Source organism: Chrysemys picta, chromosome 8 (assembly GCF_011386835.1).
Source record: "Chrysemys picta bellii isolate R12L10 chromosome 8, ASM1138683v2, whole genome shotgun sequence".
Classification (NCBI taxonomy): Eukaryota; Metazoa; Chordata; order Testudines; family Emydidae; genus Chrysemys; species Chrysemys picta.
The window spans coordinates 110,522,426-110,539,816 of record NC_088798.1 but is presented as its reverse complement, the minus strand read 5'-3'; the positions used below and the strand labels follow the sequence as shown (position 1 = coordinate 110,539,816).

General features: G+C 43.9%; 1 protein-coding gene across 6 annotated transcripts; it reads left to right on the top strand.

The window, feature by feature from the left end:
• Nucleotides 1-374: 374 nt before the first annotated feature.
• Nucleotides 375-15,990, top strand: REEP2 (receptor accessory protein 2). Of its 6 annotated transcripts, none has more exons than XR_006173016.2 (9): nucleotides 398-633; nucleotides 1,600-1,672; nucleotides 8,043-8,119; nucleotides 8,584-8,704; nucleotides 9,306-9,419; nucleotides 9,932-10,076; nucleotides 11,460-11,620; nucleotides 14,403-14,557; nucleotides 15,583-15,990. XR_006173016.2 is itself a non-coding variant. In XM_065555264.1 (9 exons), coding segments are annotated over exons 2-9 (792 nt in total). In that variant the 5' UTR covers nucleotides 505-633; nucleotides 1,600-1,670; the 3' UTR covers nucleotides 14,478-15,990. The 6 variants fall into 6 exon arrangements, 4 of the variants coding, with proteins under 4 accessions (XP_042700211.1, XP_042700212.1, XP_065411336.1 ...); XM_065555264.1 differs by adding an exon at nucleotides 4,153-4,249 and having other exon boundaries at nucleotides 505-633; nucleotides 14,403-15,990; XR_010589972.1 differs by lacking the exon at nucleotides 398-633 and adding an exon at nucleotides 701-968.
• The last annotated feature ends 1,401 nt before the right edge of the window (nucleotides 15,991-17,391 follow it).

Below are 17,391 nucleotides of genomic sequence, written 5' to 3'. Positions count from 1 at the left end.
CGCTGTGTGGTGGCGCGGAGGGGGGGATACAGGGGTACGCGGAGCGAAGGGGGGGTACCGGGGGGATCGCTGTGTGGCGGTGCGGAGGAGGGATACGGGGGTGCTGTGTGGTGGCGCGGAGGGGTACGGGGGATCGCTGTGTGGTGGCGTGGAGGGGGGGATACGGGGGTACGCGGAGCGAAGGGGGGGTACCGGGGGGATCGCTGTGTGGTGGCGCGGAGGGGGAATACGGGGGATCGCTGTGTGGTGGCGCGGAGGGGGAATACGGGGGGTGCTGTGTGGTGGCGCGGAGGGGGAATACGGGGGGTGCTGTGTGGTGGCGCGGAGGGGTACCGGGGGGGGGTGTCGCTGTGTGGTGACGCTGCGTGGTGGGCGGGTAGGTGGGACATACTGCGCCGCACAGGATTCGCACTGAGGAGACGTTGCTCTTGGGATGCTCTGGCCCCAGGTTCCCTCCGACGCGGCGAGGCCTACCCTTTAAGAGCCTGGGGTGGGGCCATACTTGCTGCAGGAACCTGCCCTTTAAGGATCATCCGAGGCTACCCCGAGCCGGCTGCCGCGGACCAGCTGCTCTCGGACCTCGAGCCGGCCCGGCTCCGCCATGGTTTCGTGGATCATCTCCCGGCTCGTGGTGTGAGTGCGGGGGTGGCTCTGCAGCATCCCGGCCCCCTGCAGTCTGCGGAGCCGCGGGTCGCACACTAGGGCCGGGAGACCGGCCCGCGCGGCGCGGCGCCCCTCAGAGCCAGCGGCTCGGGGGACCTGTACGACTTGCGGAGCGAGCCGCAGCCTGTGGCGGCGCGCTGCGAGGCCGGGGTGTGTGGGGGTGGGGAGGCTCCGTAGGCTTAGTGCTAGCGCCTCTTTCCATGAGAGCGCCAAGCCCTCGCCACACTCCCAGCGACACCGCCCCCCAGCCGCTCTGCAGCCTGGAGCCCACCTTGCCGGGCATCCGCCGGCATTAGCTGCATCTGGTAGGGGGCACTGGCGGCTATTCGGGAACGGGGCGGGGGAGTGAATTTGAGACGGGGTCCCTGTCAGCACCCCCTTCTCGTAGGAACGAGACACATAACTCAGCCCACCCGCGAGAGTCATCCTGAAAATGGATGAGCGCTGATGAGCTTTATAGGTCAAAGCTAACCCATTAAACCTGGCTTCTTGGTTGTCAGCAGTGCTAGCTGGAGCACTTGGGCACTGTGTCCATTACATGAAATGCAGCAAAATTATTTACTAATGTACATTTCTGAATAGTCTTGAGGTGAATCACCTTGTAATGTGCATTTCATATTGCTGTAATCCCCACCATCCCCAGCTGCGAGAGGCATGGAGAGACACAGTGGTAGGAAATTCAGGGAGCTGAAGCTTTCAGATATAAAAGGAGGGTTTGGTGCCAGTGGAACTGCCGTAGGTGAAAGCCTGCAGTGGCTTCAGGCAGGCTGTGAGCACTCCAATAACTGAATCTTAATCCTGAGGTCAAAGGATGGTTAAGGGAGGAGGGGTGTTTGTGTTAAGCAAAATTAAGATGAGGTGTTGGGATCCGGGAGGGGAGGAACATCAAGTGGATAAGAAGGCTGAATAGTTCTCATGGGCTCTGTTTTATTCTAGGCTAATATTTGGCACTTTATACCCTGCGTATTCCTCTTACAAGGCCGTGAAGACGAAAAATGTAAAAGAATATGTAAGTGTGAGTCGCCGTGTTGTGTTCCCACTGGCACCCCCCCCCACCCCCCCGGAAAACCTGACTCTCATCCTGTTTTCAGAATACCATACCATCCAAGATCCTCCCCCTCCTGAGACCAGCTTTTTTCCCCTTCTCTGTATGGGACAAAGCATATCTCCTATCATTTGAGTGTGTGTGGTAAGCTAGAGGCCAGCCCCACAAGGCTAGGTGTGGATGGAGTGTATTTAGACTCTGCCTCGCTAAGTTCAGACACTGACTTCCTCTGACTTTGCTGCTCTGCATCTCCGTTTGCCCATCTGTAAAATGAGAATACCAGCCTCTCAAGCCTGTGAAGGTTAGCTGATGTTGACCATAATGCTTTACCAGATATTTCCAACAGAATTCTGCTCACACAATTGGGGCCAGATTTTCAAAGGAGCTCAGCTCCATTTAAGCACCAGAATAAAGGGACAGGTTTTCAGAAGAGCTCAGCATATTGGGTGTTGAGCTCTTTAGGCATTTTGGCTATAAGTGTTACACGGGAGCAGCTGGCTACTGAGCAAGCTTGAAAATCTGGTCTTATGTTTAGGTACCCATAAGGAAGCAGAGCTCTCCTGAAAATCAGGCTGAAGTCAGACAGGATACTGGGCTAGATGGACCTTTGGTCTGACCCAGTATGGCCGTTCTTGTGTTCTTATGCTCTGCAGGTGCTCATTATTGATAGTATTAATGGATCCTTTAAGGAGGTGTGGTGTTTCAGATTTGCTTATTGGGAGGAAGGGGTGGAGGATATTAGTCTATTCTAATAAGGTCCGACAGCAAAACCCTGGCAGAAGGGACCAGATTGAGATGGCAAGCAGTGCTTTATCAAAACACTACTTCTCTGGCGGCACCATTTAAGTTTCCATTTAAAACTCCTTACGTTTCTGGTCCTGAAGGAAACGTGTGCCCCCATACATGGATGTCACACTGATTCTCCGTGGACAGACAGACATCTTGGAACAATATCTTTTTAAGAAGGGTGAGCAGCTCCAGAGTTGATAAAATTATCTGGACAACTAAATTATTACAAATATTAAGGCTCTCAAATTATGAGGGGCCCTTTTATCCAGGTTGTAGGCTAATATGTTACCCCTGCCTATTGACAGATTTGGAACAAAAGGAGATGATGTCATGGAAAGAGGCTGATTTGGCTGGAGGTTTCAAATCCTAAATCTAGTTTGGCAGAAGAGACAGTGAAAGAGTGAAAATGTGGTATAATCTGAAAGTATTTAAAAGTCCAAACAGATAAGATGCTTTTCCCTCCCCTCTTCATTGGAATATGGCTCTCTAGCCCGTTTCTTCTGCCTCCTTTTGTTACTCTTCAGTCTTCCTTAGTTTTCCTTTTGTACATTGGATGATTTATTCTGCCCTGTTTCTTCTCTTGAATGATAAGAGACTTCTGTCAGGCTGGATTTTCTCCAGCTTCCTTTTAGGGCTTATTTCTCTTTAGTCTCCCCACCCTTGTGGTTTCTGCCCATGGTGTCGCAGTGGTTTGGGAAGTGGACTTTCCAGCAGCAAGCAATGAGTCTCCTGATTGGAGGCACGGTGCTCCTCTGAGCATTTCAGAACACCACCTCAGTGGGAGAGGTGATATCTGGCTGGTATTTGGGTGGAGTCTAATCCCCCTTTACTCTTCTTTGCCTGCTTCACTGCTGTCTCTAAGAGGAGCAACAACACTGGTGAGTAGGATACTGGTGTGGTGGAGTTGATGTCTGTGGTATGACTTGTGGTTCTCCTACTTGCAGAACTGCAGAGCCAGGAATGGTATCAACAGTGAGGGCTCTAGGACCTAGTTCTGCAGTGTCTCCTTCTGTTTCTTCAGCCCTCTAAAGTTATATAGAGCTTTGCCTGTTGAATCCAGCCCACATCAGTAGTGACTCGGTAGTGGTGTCATTTTGAGGGAGAAATGGGTTTTGGTGGAACAATGCAGAATTAAATGGCACACATTAAATGAATTAAACATTTTACATTTGTGCATTTGATTTTTTCCTTCCTAAGTATAGTACTTTGTACTTGTGGTTAGATGTTTGGCTGCATGTGTGCGTTTTTTTTTCTTGTGTGCTGTCCGAGCTTTGCGCAGACAGGTGGCACAACAGACCTTGAGCGAACATCCCAATGACCACAGGATTCGTTAAGGAGCGAAGGCACCAGGTCAGGTTTATTGCTGACAAAGCACAGTAATAGCACCTGGCAGATTTACGAGGATACTAAGATATGTATGGCCATGACAATAGATGCAGTTTAGTGAATAACAGGACTTTTCATTCCCCCCTTGGCTGGACAAAGATACTTCCTTTGAAATACATTTTTATACCTGGATACAAACAAGTTAGTACTGCCTCTGACATAGTTCGTTTCCCCTGATGTGGCTAGCTACTACCCATTACCTTGTACATGTTGGTTTGATTAAAACATTTTTATTACGTACTGTTATCCTGACCTCATTTTTTTTTTAGGAGAGGTCAGTGTGTTCCTGTTATTCTTGGGGAATGTTTTTGTACCATTCATGACATTGGGATGTTCTGGTACCACTTGATATCGGGATGTGTTTGCGTGAGTACTCTGTGCTTAGCACTTTTTAGGAATGTGTATTTCTGCAATATCAGTCCTGTTCTTGCCAGATTTTGTGAGCAAGTCCTGCCTTATACCAGGCCTCTGATACAAGGGCTTATGTTTCAGGTTCTCTTCCTTCTACATTTCCCCGCTTTTTATGGGGAGGAAAAGCATAATGCATGAACTGAAGAGGACCCAGTGGGCTAAACACTGTTATGTGACAACCAACTGATTTGGCTCATAACTGTTTTCAGCTTTGTGAAACTAGGCCTTTTTACAGCATCAGGTATTACTGGTTTGGGCTTTAGTCTGTTGGCACATAACAAATGTGGTCAAGTCATGAGTACTTGTACCTAAGCTACCACTAATTTTTTGTTCTGTTATCAGTTCTTCTTTATATATCAAGATGTCTCGTATAGAATTCCCTCATGTTGGATGCAACACTTCGAGTTAAGAAATTGTGATTTCTAATATTTAGAAATTCCAAGGACATCCTAATACTGCCAGCATGAGACCTATTATTCTATAAAAGTATGTTAAAAGAATGTGTTATTGGAAAGTCAAGCACTTGAAAGTTAGGAAATATTATTGTTGCCCTATCAATCTGAATAACTGGCATTTTCTAACTTTTAAATGTTTGATTATGCAACCTTAATGTTTATAGTATAGGGTTTTGGCTTATAATTTTTACAGTGCCTGAAAGAGTGGTACTCTAAAGAACACAATTATATTTATTCTTTTCAATTAGCAGTCTGCCAATTATTTAAAACTACAAAAACAAAATGAAAAACTAGTAGTCCTTGCCTTGAAAAGCTCAGTCTAAACAATAGACAACACTGGCAGAGAAAAGAGAAGAATTTTTATCTATGCTCATTTGACCTCTTTTTTTTTTTTCTTTTAATTCCTGCCTTACATGGCCAATTTACCTTACTTGTCCCACTGTCACCCACTTGACCAATGCTTTTTCTTCTAGTTTGTAGCAAACTCAGCTTGTCCCTTTTCCCCTGTTTTTGCAGACCACAGGATCTAGCTTCCTTCCTGGCTTTTTTCTCCTTCGGCCTCTGCAGTACTGAACGGTCCAAGCAGTTAACAGATGGTTGACTCTGTTAACATCAGTGCAGCTCCTAGTTGTGTGAAGTCATCTATTCTGGCGTAGCCCAACAATTTCTGTCTTTTGGGGCGGGGTAATGATCAGGATGAAGCAGCCCAGTTTCTTTAAAGGAAAACTGTGTGTCTTTGATGTAGAATTTTGAGTCAACAGAATAATGGGTAAAGGAGAATCAGTCACTATAATTTAATTTGAGCTTTCAGAATGGCTTTGATAAAGCCTCTTGCAAGGGGCTGTCAGAAAATAAGAGTAGGAATACATAAGAATGGCCATAGTGGGTCAGACCAAAGGTCCATCTAGCCCAGTATCCTATCTTTTAAATAGTGATCAATGCCTAGGATTGCTAACTTTCTAATTGCAGAAAACCAAACACCCTTACCCTGCCCCACCCCTTCTCCGAGGCACCGCCCATTCCATCCCCTCTCCCTCCGTTGCTCACTCTCCTCCATCTTGCTGACTTGCTCATTTTCACCAAGCTGGGGCAGGGGGTTGGGGTGCGGGAGGGGGTGTGGGCTCTGGGGTGGGGCTATGGATGAGGGGTTTGGAGTGCAGGAGTGGGCTCAGGGTTTGGGTTTGGTGTGTGGGAGGGTGTTGGGGCCAGGGGATTGGGGTGCGGGAGGAGGTGTGGGCTCTAGGTGGTGCTGACCTCAGACAGCTCCCGGGAATCGGCAACATGTCCCTCCAACTCCTAGGTGGAGGCACTGCCAGGGGGCTCCACATGCTGCCTCTGCCTGCAGGCGCTGCCCTCACTGCTCCCATTGGCTGTGGTTTTGACCAATGAGAGCTGCGGAGCCGGCGCTCGGGGCGGCACCTGCGGGCGAGGGCAGCGCATGGAGCCTCCTTGGCTACTCCTCTGCCTAGGAGCTGGACATGCTGGCTGCTTCCTGGGAGCCACGTGGAGCCAGGTAGGAGCCTGTGTGCCCCGCCGCACCGCCAACTGGAGTTTTAACGGCCTGGTCAGTGGTTCTGACTGAAGCCGCCAGAGTCCTTTTTTGATCGGGTACTCTGGTCAAAAAACGGACACCTGGCAACCCTACCAATGCCAAGTGCTTCAGAGGGAATGAACAGAAGAAGTAATCATCAAGTGATCCATCCCCGGTCACCCATTCCCAACTTCTGGCTAATAGAGGCTAGGGACATCAAATAAATGGCCAATTTGTAATGTGACAAAAAGAGAAGTGAGACAACATAAAGTTCTATATTGAGAACAATAATATTGAGTATATTGTGGATGTTTGTCGGCTGTGGCTCCATAGCTAAGGCTGAGTTGAAGTTTGCAGGAATTCACTTTCTTATGTACAAGGATATGCTGTATTTTTCTCCAAAATTACAGCACTTGTTGAGCATAGGATGAATTTTCTAAGACTTTACAAGTAAATTCATTAATTAATTTGAAATAAAATTTAATTAAGGTGGTTCTTTAAGAAATTTAGCATCCTATATCAGATCTTATTTTTTTCTCCCAAATTACCTTAATGACACTCTTCAAACTTCTTAATCAGAGAGGAAAATGTAAACTTCAGCGCATAACCACCTTCTAGATAATTCCACACACACTTCCCCTATTTCACAATGGCTACCATCTGCCATTATTCTCAGTGACATTGAGACTACAAGTTGCCTTTAGCAAAGATGGCCACTGCCTCCATTTATGTTCTGCTTGCAGTGCTTCTCTCTACCTCCTAACAATACAGGAGGGCTACCATCTTCCCTGAGGGCATCTTGACTTTTCTCCTATTGGAAACAATGGGAGTTAGTGATAATTTTGAAAAAGGGCAACACTTCATGCGTTTCCTCTGAAGGAGAAAACTTTATTCTTCAGTCTCTAATAGATATTCTTTCAGTTATGAATAATAGCAAAAAGTGATCATTAATGTCTTTAAATATGTCTTTTCAAAAATTACCCGGTGCACCAATTCAAAAGGGAGGGGAAAATTTGTTGGCTCCAGAGTGTCAAAAAAACAATCAGGACCCACAGGGAAATATGTCCCTAAAAGTTTAATAATAAATAAATAAATACACTTCACCAGAAATATCACATGGTAACAGTTTCTATGGGTTTCTTGTTCAATGCTCACTTATAAAACTTTTAATTAAAATGAAAATTCCCAAACAAACTACATCAAAGATGGAATTAAGGTTTAGAGTACATATCGGTAATTTAGAATAAAAGTAGCAACATGCCTGTAGTACTGTATATATCTGCAAGCATGACAAATCCAGGAAATTCAGGGTCAAAGTTAAAATTAGAAGGAAATCCAAACATGTTGTGATTTATGGCAAAAAGAAAAATCTAATGTTCAGTCAAAAAGTCTTGATCTAGTTTGGGACTATAAACATTAAAATGCTGTAATCATTTGGTATTTTATGGTGTCACTACATAATAGAATTAAGGTTGTTTGGGCGTTCCTAGCTATGTGTTTACATATCTTAATTTGTTTGGATTTTTTTTAAAGGTTAACCTTAGCTGACATTTTCCTGTGTTCATAATTTCATATTTTATGGATAATTATGACATCCATTTAATGTGTTCTATCCTAAATTACTGATACATACCCTCATCCTTAGGATAAAATTAACATCTTGAGGTGACAAGTCATTTGACAAGGAAGAAATCCCAGTTTTTGGGTTGTAACCTAGTGTTTGTGTTTTTTGGTTTATAATGGAATAGCTGTCCTTTTACAGGTGAAGTGGATGATGTATTGGATTGTGTTTGCCTTCTTCACCACAGCAGAAACACTCACAGATATTGTTCTTTCCTGGTGAGTATCCAGGCTGTTCATTACATATGGGGAAGGGAGGGAAAGCTCTCAGACACTCTTCTAGGATCAGCTGCTGTGGGATACAGGAGGAAGGGTCCTCTCCACTCAAGGACTTTTTTTGTAGCCATTGTGGCTGGAAGCTGTGACTTAGCCTCTTTGCCTTTTGTAGACATAAATGCCTGGTGGGCTTCAGAGCCTGAGCTGCAGCCTGAGCCGCAACTACAAACGCTGTCTACACAGCTACAAACCCAAGTCTACCCAGAGACATACCCAGAGAGGCTTCAAGGAAGTGTGTCCCAGAGGTTCAGGAAGGACTCTGTTACATTGCTGGCCTTGTCATGATGATTCTGTTCCATTTCTGAATCTTCTCTTTACTAATCCGATCTGTGCTCCACTTTGGACTATCTGCCTATCTGTATCTGTCTCTGACCTGCTCTTGATTCCAGCTTCTCCATCTCTCTCAGGTTTCCGTTCTATTTCGAGTTGAAAATCGCATTTGTGATCTGGCTGCTCTCTCCTTACACCAAGGGCTCCAGCGTCCTCTACAGGAAGTTTGTGCACCCAACGCTCTCCAATAAAGAGAAGGTACTTTTCTATTGCCATGGCTATTGACCTGCCCTGGAAGTTGGGTGACTTTTGACCCATTTAGACCATAATAAAGATCCTGATGCATCAAGTCATATTTGTGCTGCCTACAGAGGATGTAGGATGTGTTACTTTTGTAAAGCAAGGGGGGCAAAGTGCACCCTATGGAGTATTCCAATATGACCTATAGTAGCTGTAATTTTTAGTATAGATGTGTGGCTTACAGATGTGATGGGTTCCCACATGGACTGCTCCAGCAGTTAGACTGTTTGAATCAAGGTGGAAGCCATGCATTCTAGAACCTGTGGCCTCTACAGGCTGCAACTTCATATTATTGGTAGGCGCAGCTATCCTCTGCTCCATCTTCTGTAAATTAGATATAGTTCACTGCTTTTTGACAAGTTGCAAATGCAACCCTCCACTGGGTGCAAGCCTGCTGTAAATGGGAGAGGGATGGCGGTGACAGAAGTAATGTCTAGTAGCTGGTGCTATTAGTCTTGGAGAAAGGTGCCTGATGAGCTTTTGGTTTTTAATGGGGAGGATCTCTGTCCATGTTTGTAACCAGGAATCTAAATGTTGGGTTTCCCCACTTCTTTCCTAGGAGATTGATGAGTATATTACCCAGGCCCGTGACAAGAGCTATGAAACCATGATGCGAGTTGGCAAGAAAGGTTTAAACTTGGCTGCCAATGCAGCAGTTACTGCAGCTGCAAAGGTAACACAACTGTGTGCTGCATCCACTTCTTTAGCCTCTGAGACACCAGTCTGCCCCCAGCAGGATAACTTCCATAGGATTGGAAGGGACCTCCTTGGTCATCAAGTGCATTGTCCAGCTATCGTAGGCAACCATGTCATATAATCCCATTCATACATTTATCAAATTCTGTTTTAAAACTATTTCAGTTCCTGTTGCTGTGTCCCTCCAGCTGATTCCCTGTTGGTTTGGAGGGAAGCTGATGGGTGCTGCTGACCTCACTCTCCTCCTGCCTTCCTCCAGTTTGCATTATTCTTCACACAGCACTTCAGCTTGGGGCGGGGCTGAGGGGGAGATTTCCCTAGATCAGTCTTCTTTCCTGTTGGCTTCTAGAGCATGCATGTCTCTTCCTCTTGAGTCTCTTTGTGGGGAATGGGACATTTTCCCTCTCTTTCCAATTTCTCTGTGAAGAATCCCAGATGACAGAAGCCATGTATGAGATATCCATGGCACTAACTATGATGTCCTGTTAGGGTCAGGGAGTTTTGTCTGAGAAGCTGAGAAGTTTCAGTATGCAGGATTTGACTCTGATCCGGGATGAAGATACTGTGCATCTACGGAGCCCCAAGCCACAGCTGCGCACCTCCACTAGTGGCCTTGAAACCATTGAGGATTCAGGTATATAATACTCCTGGTAGGCTATTCTATGAGGCCCTGAACAACAGGGGTAAGGGGAGGGTATCGAGGCTTCAAGATAGTAGTAGGTGCTGCCAAAGCTTTGGATTTTGTTTTGAATGCTGCATGTAATACAGGAGTATAAGTTGCCTGTTACTTGGGGGAAAGAGATTTTTGGAGTGAGTTCCCTTCCAGATGAATCTGCTGTCATCCCTGGATTTTTTTTATTTTTAAAATAAATCTATTTAAAATTAAATTTGAAAATATGACAGCCTACATTAATATAGTAAGTTTAGACATTAAAGTCATTTAAATTCATGAAAAAATGTTCATACAATACATGTCCACTACCATAATTTTTAAAGAATGCCACATCACTGAACTGGTGGAAGTTGCTGGCTATGCACCTGGAACCATACCTTTTCTTTTTTTAGTGCTAAACTAGCTTTTTCAGTAGTAGCTTCTTCTGGAGGTACGAAGAGAATTCTCTTCATTTCGGTTTATTCAATGAGTGCAGTTCAATATCTAGTTCCTTAAAGGTTAAAAAAACAATAGGAAAGTACAAAAGCAGGAAAGCTTGTTTTCCTTTTCCAATCTAAGAGTAAAAACTGGGTGTTAGAGTATGAGCTCTACTAATTCTAAAATCTTGAAGGACACGGTGAACAGAAACAATAGATCAATTCACAAATTACAAATAAATACCTTCCTTCTTTGCTTAATCAGTTTCAAATGCAAAACATCTGATAAACTTTTTTCTTGTGTATCCAGCACATTTAAGGTAGCTTTCTTAAATGTGATTTGTGTCAAGTTCTATTAAAAATGCACAAAAACATCAAGTAAAAATCAATCCTCTAGTAAATAAGAAGTGTATCATTCACTATTTTCTAACATAGAAGAATGTAAAAATGAAGTCTGAAAAAATGTTTTAAACTGTAGCAGCTTAAAGTAAATGTGTATAACTATAGAATATCCTCCTGTTAACAAAAATACCAATTTTAGTGTACCGTTGTGTTTTAATGGTTACCAGTCAATGAGAATCAACCCCTCTTTATGAAAATAACTAAAAGGTAAAAATGCAAAATGAGTAAAATTGATTATTGAAATCAAGATTTCCTGCTTGCTCATTTAAATAATGATGAAAATCAGTGATTTAAATTGTTTGATGCAAATCAATCCACCCTGGTTAGGGGGCATGAGTCTTCTACAGTTTCCCCGTCCTTCCCAGATTATGGGCATGTTTGCACACTCTTGGGTGTATCCCTCAGGCCCTGAGTAAGAGCTGTTGACACCTCTCTCCCCTCCTGACAGCCCTGATTGGGAGCCCCTTTTGGATGGACTTGGTACTGAAAAGTATAAAAGGTGTTTTTGTTTTCTTCTCGTCCTTAGCTGCTTCCTGTTACTCCTCAGGAGAAGAGGCCAGTGTGTCTCAAAGGTCAAATGGGGCCCAGTCTGATTCTAGAACAGAACCTTCAGATGAAGATGCAGGAGACAAAACACCAAAACGCACCCAGAGCCTCAAAGCTCCTAAAAAAGTGACAAAAGCTGAGGTGAGCTGGTATCTGAATGACTTCTTGGGCTGGAGCTGGTTTGTATAGTTGAAATTTATAGTAAAGAACAGAATTCTCAGATGCATAGATCACGATATGTTGAGGAAGAGTCAACTTGTCTTTTGAAAGGGAAATCATGCCTCACCAGTCTATTAGAATTCTTTGAGGGAGTCAACAAGCATGTGAACAAGAGTGATACAGTAGCGTACTTGGACTTTCAGGATGCCTTTAACAAGGTCCCACGCCGAAGGCTTTGAAGCAAAGTAAGTGATCATGAGGTAAGAGGGAAGGTCCTCTCATGGATCAGTAACTGGTTAAAAGATAGGAAACAAAGGATAGAAATAAAAGGTCAGTTTTCACAGTGAAGAGAGGTAGATAGCAGGGTCCCCTAGGGGATCCGTACAACATATTAATAAATGAAGGGGTAAACAGAGTAAAGTGGCAAAGTTTGCAGATGATACAAAATTACTCAAGATAGTTAAATCCAAAGCTGACTGTGAAGAGTTACAAAGGGACCTCGCTAAACTGAGTGACTGGGCAAAAAAATCGCAGATGAAGTTCAGTGTTGGTAAGTGAAAAGTAATGCCTATTGCAAAACATAATCCCAGCTATACATGAAAAACGATGGGGTCTAAATTAGCTATTGCCACTCAAGAAAGAGATCTTGGAGTCGTCATAGATAGTTCTCTGCAAACATCTGCTCAGTGTGCAGCAGCAGTCAAAAAAAGCCAACATAGGGGGACAGAGAATAAAACAGAAAATATCATAAAGCCACTATATACATTCATGGTATGCCCACACTTGAATGCTGCATGCAGCTGTTGTTGCCCCATCTCTGTACTTTTTTCCAATTCTACTATAGCTTTTTGAGAAGAGAGTATGGAACAGCTTCCATATGAGGGAGAGATTAAGAGGAATGGAACTGGTCAGCTTAGAAAAGAGACGACTAAGGGGGGTATATGATAGAAGTCTATAAAATCATGAATGGTGTGGAGAAAGTGAATAGGGAAGTGTTATTTATTCCTTCACATAATACAAGAACCAAGAGTCACCCAATGAAATTAATAGGCAGCAGGTTTAAAACAAACATAAGTACTTCTTCACACAATGCACATTCAACCTGTGGAACTAATTGTCAGGGGATGTTGTGAAGGCCAAAACTATAAATGGGTTCAAAAAAGTAGTAGATACATTCATGAAGGATAAGTCCATCAGAGGCTCTTAGCCTAGATGATGAGGGATGCGAAACAATGAGACTCCCACTTCCCTGAGACAGTTCGTGTCAGGAAACTTTTACTGATAGATACAGCCTGTGTCTTGAGTCTTAGAAATGCCCTAGATATATAACTTGATCCTGTTACTCCCCTTTTGGCCTTTTTTCAGATAGGAGTTGATGGTTATTATGCCTTCCTTCCTTCCATCACATCTCTAAGCCTTGCCACACACTAGAATGGGTGCATTTATGCCCAGTATAGTTTCCATTCTAACCCCCTCTTTTCAGATGTTCATAACTCTGAAACTTTTGTTTTTTGAGCTGAAAATTTCCAGGCTTGGGCTTTTGCTGAAGGTCTCCCCAACATCATAATTTGGATTACAAATGATAAATATGTTATTTCTTCCTATTATAAAGGTGGGAGCCATTTTTTGCTCAGCCTAACTCAAGCTGCTAAACTTTGAAACATTTAGTGATGGATTGATAGTTTGAATTGCACCATCTGTAGTAACATGGCATTAATATTTAAACGTTTAGACTGGGTATGCTGCACACTTGGGTGTCTAGTTACCTGCTAGGCAAAATGCCTGGTCTGATGAGATGCTTGAAACCTGCCTGGATTTCTGATCCTAGAAGCTCCTCTGGCTTGATCCTCCTGCTCTCTTCCCTAAAAGGCCCTGTGGCCTAGAACAGTGAGCATAAACTGCTGCGAAGCAGGAGGGCCAGATTCTATTGCAATTCTCCTATTAATGGGTGTTAAAGGTGATCTGTAAAGTGCAGGAGGTGTGTGTGGGGGAAGGAAATAGGGACTGTGTCCTTTTCTGCTGCTGCTTGACAGATACAGAAGGTAAGGTGCTTTTCAGGAAGACTTGTTTCTTCCGCTTGGTCTTTCTTCAGAACTTTCAAGTCCAATTTCTGTTCTTTTGTTGTGGGAATTCTTAGACACTTTTTCAGAAACATGCTTTGGGCAACTTCTCAGCTCTGTCAATGGTGTCAAGTCTTCACAATTCAATGAATGCCCTCCCCTCCCTAAGGATCTGGAATAAGATAAGCAATTGAAGCAGAGTGTACAAAGTAGTCCAAGACATTAATGGCTCTCTTTCTGGAAGAGCAGGATTGTGGGTACTATTTAGAACCAGAAAAGTTGGAATAGAGACTGATTGATTGATTTGAAACCTAGTCTCTTTTCTCCACCCCCACCCCCACCCCAAGCCACTCCTACTCTCAAGGCCCCTTGCTGGTTCTTGTTTTTTTTTCTATTACAATTTCCTATGGTTTAAAATGTTTTTCATTCCCTGTTGCTGTGTGAAAGACCCTCTGAAACAACAGAAAACTTAATGACTATACAATGACACTGACAAAAAAAAAGTTAAATATCAAGCAGAAGTCAGATTTTTGAGCAGACTGTGTCCCTTCAGCCATGTTTAAGGGGTCAGCATATTGGATTAAATAGACTCCTTGTGTTCTGCCAACCCTCCTTGCCGTGTTGTGTTGATCTATGCTCCCCCTCCTTTCTGCTCTGTACTTGTGCCCTACATGAACTGATAGTTTCTCTGTTTTCTTTTGCAGCCTCCACTAAAGAGTGTGAAAGCTCGCCCCAAGAAGAAAGCTGCAGGCCCCATTGCTGCTGGGGAGTCAGCCTAAGGACAGCCCCACCCATCTGTCCCAGGATTTGCCTGTCACTTTGAAGGGACACTTTCCAAAGGAAGAGAGCTGAGATACATGTACATAACAGCTACTTCTTTGTAGAGCTTATTCCAAGGCGAGGGCGTGGTAGGGATTCAGCATGTGGCGTGGAGGATGCACATCCTCAGAAATTATTTAGTCTTCATCTCTCTGTTGGAGGGAATGCTGATCTATCTGTACATAGCCTGTTGCTTTGGGATCCCCTCTCTGCATAACCCTAATAGGGAAACTCTGCTGGAAGAACTGATTATTATTATTCTTAACATATGTACAATGTGCCTCAGGTGGCACATGACCAGGGTTCATCACCAAATTTGGTCCGCTGGTTAATTAGGGTTAGAGCCATCCCTTGTGCAGAGGCTGGAAAAATATTCAGGATGGGGCCACTGAAGTTCCATTTGGGGTGGAGAGCTCCCGAAAATGTCTTACATCAGCCTGGGTATCCTCCTGTAGCTACTGAGGGGAATTATTGGTAGGAAGTGCCTGTAGCAAAGTGGCTGGTACCAGTTCCTTCGTAATTCAAGCCCATTCTCGTAGGGAAGGGGACTGAAGCAATATGTGGCTGATGCTTTCCAGTTTCATTCATGATTGACTTGTAGGAGGAGTGGAATTGTGTCAGGGTTCCAGCATATGCTGCAGATGGACTCTCAGGAAGTGAGGCTGAACAGCTTTCTTTGCTTTTCAGGGAGAAGGAAGAGAAGGGAGGGAGCTGAGACTCCATAGTGGCTAGGAGGACATGAGTGGGTGTGTGAGTGTGTGCACATGCTGGAGTATATACAAGTGTGTCTGCTGGAGAACTGACTACTTGGCAGTCCTGGAGTTTATGGTCCCGTCTCCAGAATTGCTTGAATTTTATTTTGGATTCCATAGTCCAATCCAAATCCTGTATGGATGATGTCAAAAAGGGTGGGTGTGTGAGGCAATGCGGGGGCCAATGAGCCTCTCCTGGCAATGCGTTGGGTGGACTGTGAGGATGTTACATTCACACCCAATGGCTGAACTCCACAGCACCCCAATGCTAGTTACCCTAGAACTAATCTGACAAATTCTTTCATTCTAACAGATGACACTGGAAAACCTGGCTCAATGCAGTCTGCAGACTTACTTGAGTAAGTGTGAGGTGGAACAAATCTAGAGGCCCTTCTATCCCAACTCAGAAGGCTCCAGGAGAGCCAATCCACGGGGCGTGAGAGTTTACAAATAACTGAAGTATGAAAACTTCATTATCCTGATACCAGGACTCCATTCTTCAGTTGGGGGGAAAAATACAGTATTGGGATTGATCAATCCTTCTGCTGCATTTCACTCCAGCCCTTGAACAACTCTTCATGTATTTAACAATGTGCCAAATCCATCAGTCTCCTGGAACCTGAGCAACATGTAAGATTCAAGCCAGAAATACTTTTGGATCTGGGGTATGTAATGTGGGGGTTGGACGTCAGTAGCACTAACATTAAAAACAAAAAAAAAACACCTTTGAGGTGAGTCAATGAGAATAGCTGAAGGGATCCCCCCTCCTCTGGGTGAGAACACATCCTAACCTGTACCCATCTGTAGATCTTTCCCAATGTCTCTTGGTGGGGGGATCCAGAAGATGAGTAGGGCCCCTCATATCACTGTTATCACTTGACTAATGTCTTGGAGATGAATATTTGGTGGCCTTGATTTTTCACTGAGATTAGCTGCCAAAGGAGCTTTCCTGTCTATTAAAGACCATTCTCTCTGGATTTCCTCCCATTTCTGTAGCCTATTTTCTCGCTTCTAAAACTATGGCAGAGCTCTTAGCCTAAACACCTAGTTGTTATGTTGTTGGCAGTGTATAGGAACACCTCCTGTAGCTTTCTTCAATTTTTTATAACTTGACTGCCACCTTTTGGGCTGAAATTTTGCACGTTTCTTCTTGGCCTGGGCATAAATTTTATGAAAAGCTCATCTCTTTCAAATACAGAGAGAGAAGGGAAACAATTTTTGCCATTTAAAAACAAAATAATCAAGCATACTGACCGGTTCTAATGTCTTGGTAGGCTGTGGAAGAATCTTGTAATTTGTCAGGGATGCTAGCCCTAAGTAGTAGATAAGGTGGTCTAGTGAAAGTCCTTTTTGATTTGGCTGAGGCATTAAGATTTACAAGCTTACTTTGTGCATGTGCATTGTATTTTTTTCTAAATTATGATCTGCCAGTGTTCCAGTGCTTCTGCACTTGCATGTGTATCTATCGAAGTGGAAATTCTCATTCAGGATACAATCTCTTATCATTTGTGATCTGGACCCGCATAAGAAAGTGAAGAGGAACTTTTTATTCTATAGAATGACATGTGAAGGTGCATTTGGAAAGAGACTTGACTGTGAAGGAACCATGTCCAAGTCTATCCTATATTGGACAGGACAGGGCAATTATGCTGTATATAGTAAGTAACTTTGCATGATCAGATTTCATCAGGTTTTTTTTTTTTTAACCTAAAAATCTCCATATCAAATTCTCTGTTTAAAAAACTGAAGGACTCAAGTCTAGAAATACCAAGGGTAAGGCAGCCCATATTCTACTTCCAACCCCCCATTGCCCTCTTTATGCATATTAATTTCCATACAATCCCTAATTACATGATCCTCATACTATCACTTTCCACAAGACCTCTGCCTTGCTCACTCCAGAAGCTGGACAGTGTGAACTGAAGGAGGTAAGTTTATCCAGTGAATAAGGCAGAGGCTCCTTTCCTGTTCTTGTGGAGGAGTTGGCTGGTGTGCAGTGTATGGAGACAGGAACCACACACTGAACAATTTATAATAAAAAATCATGAAAGAGCTGCTTCATTCACTGTGCACGATCCATTCTGTATGTTGAAAGGGGCAGTGGTTCTCTGGGAAAATTGGT

Bases quoted from the DNA above. Each gene is read 5' to 3' on its own strand.
- REEP2 (XM_042844277.2), top strand. From the start codon at position 602: ATGGTTTCGTGGATCATCTCCCGGCTCGTGGT. The intron at 8,120-8,583 runs GTGAGTATCCAG...CATCTCTCTCAG, and splicing joins ACAGATATTGTTCTTTCCTG to GTTTCCGTTCTATTTCGAGT. The intron at 10,077-11,459 runs GTATATAATACT...TCTCGTCCTTAG, and splicing joins TGAAACCATTGAGGATTCAG to CTGCTTCCTGTTACTCCTCA.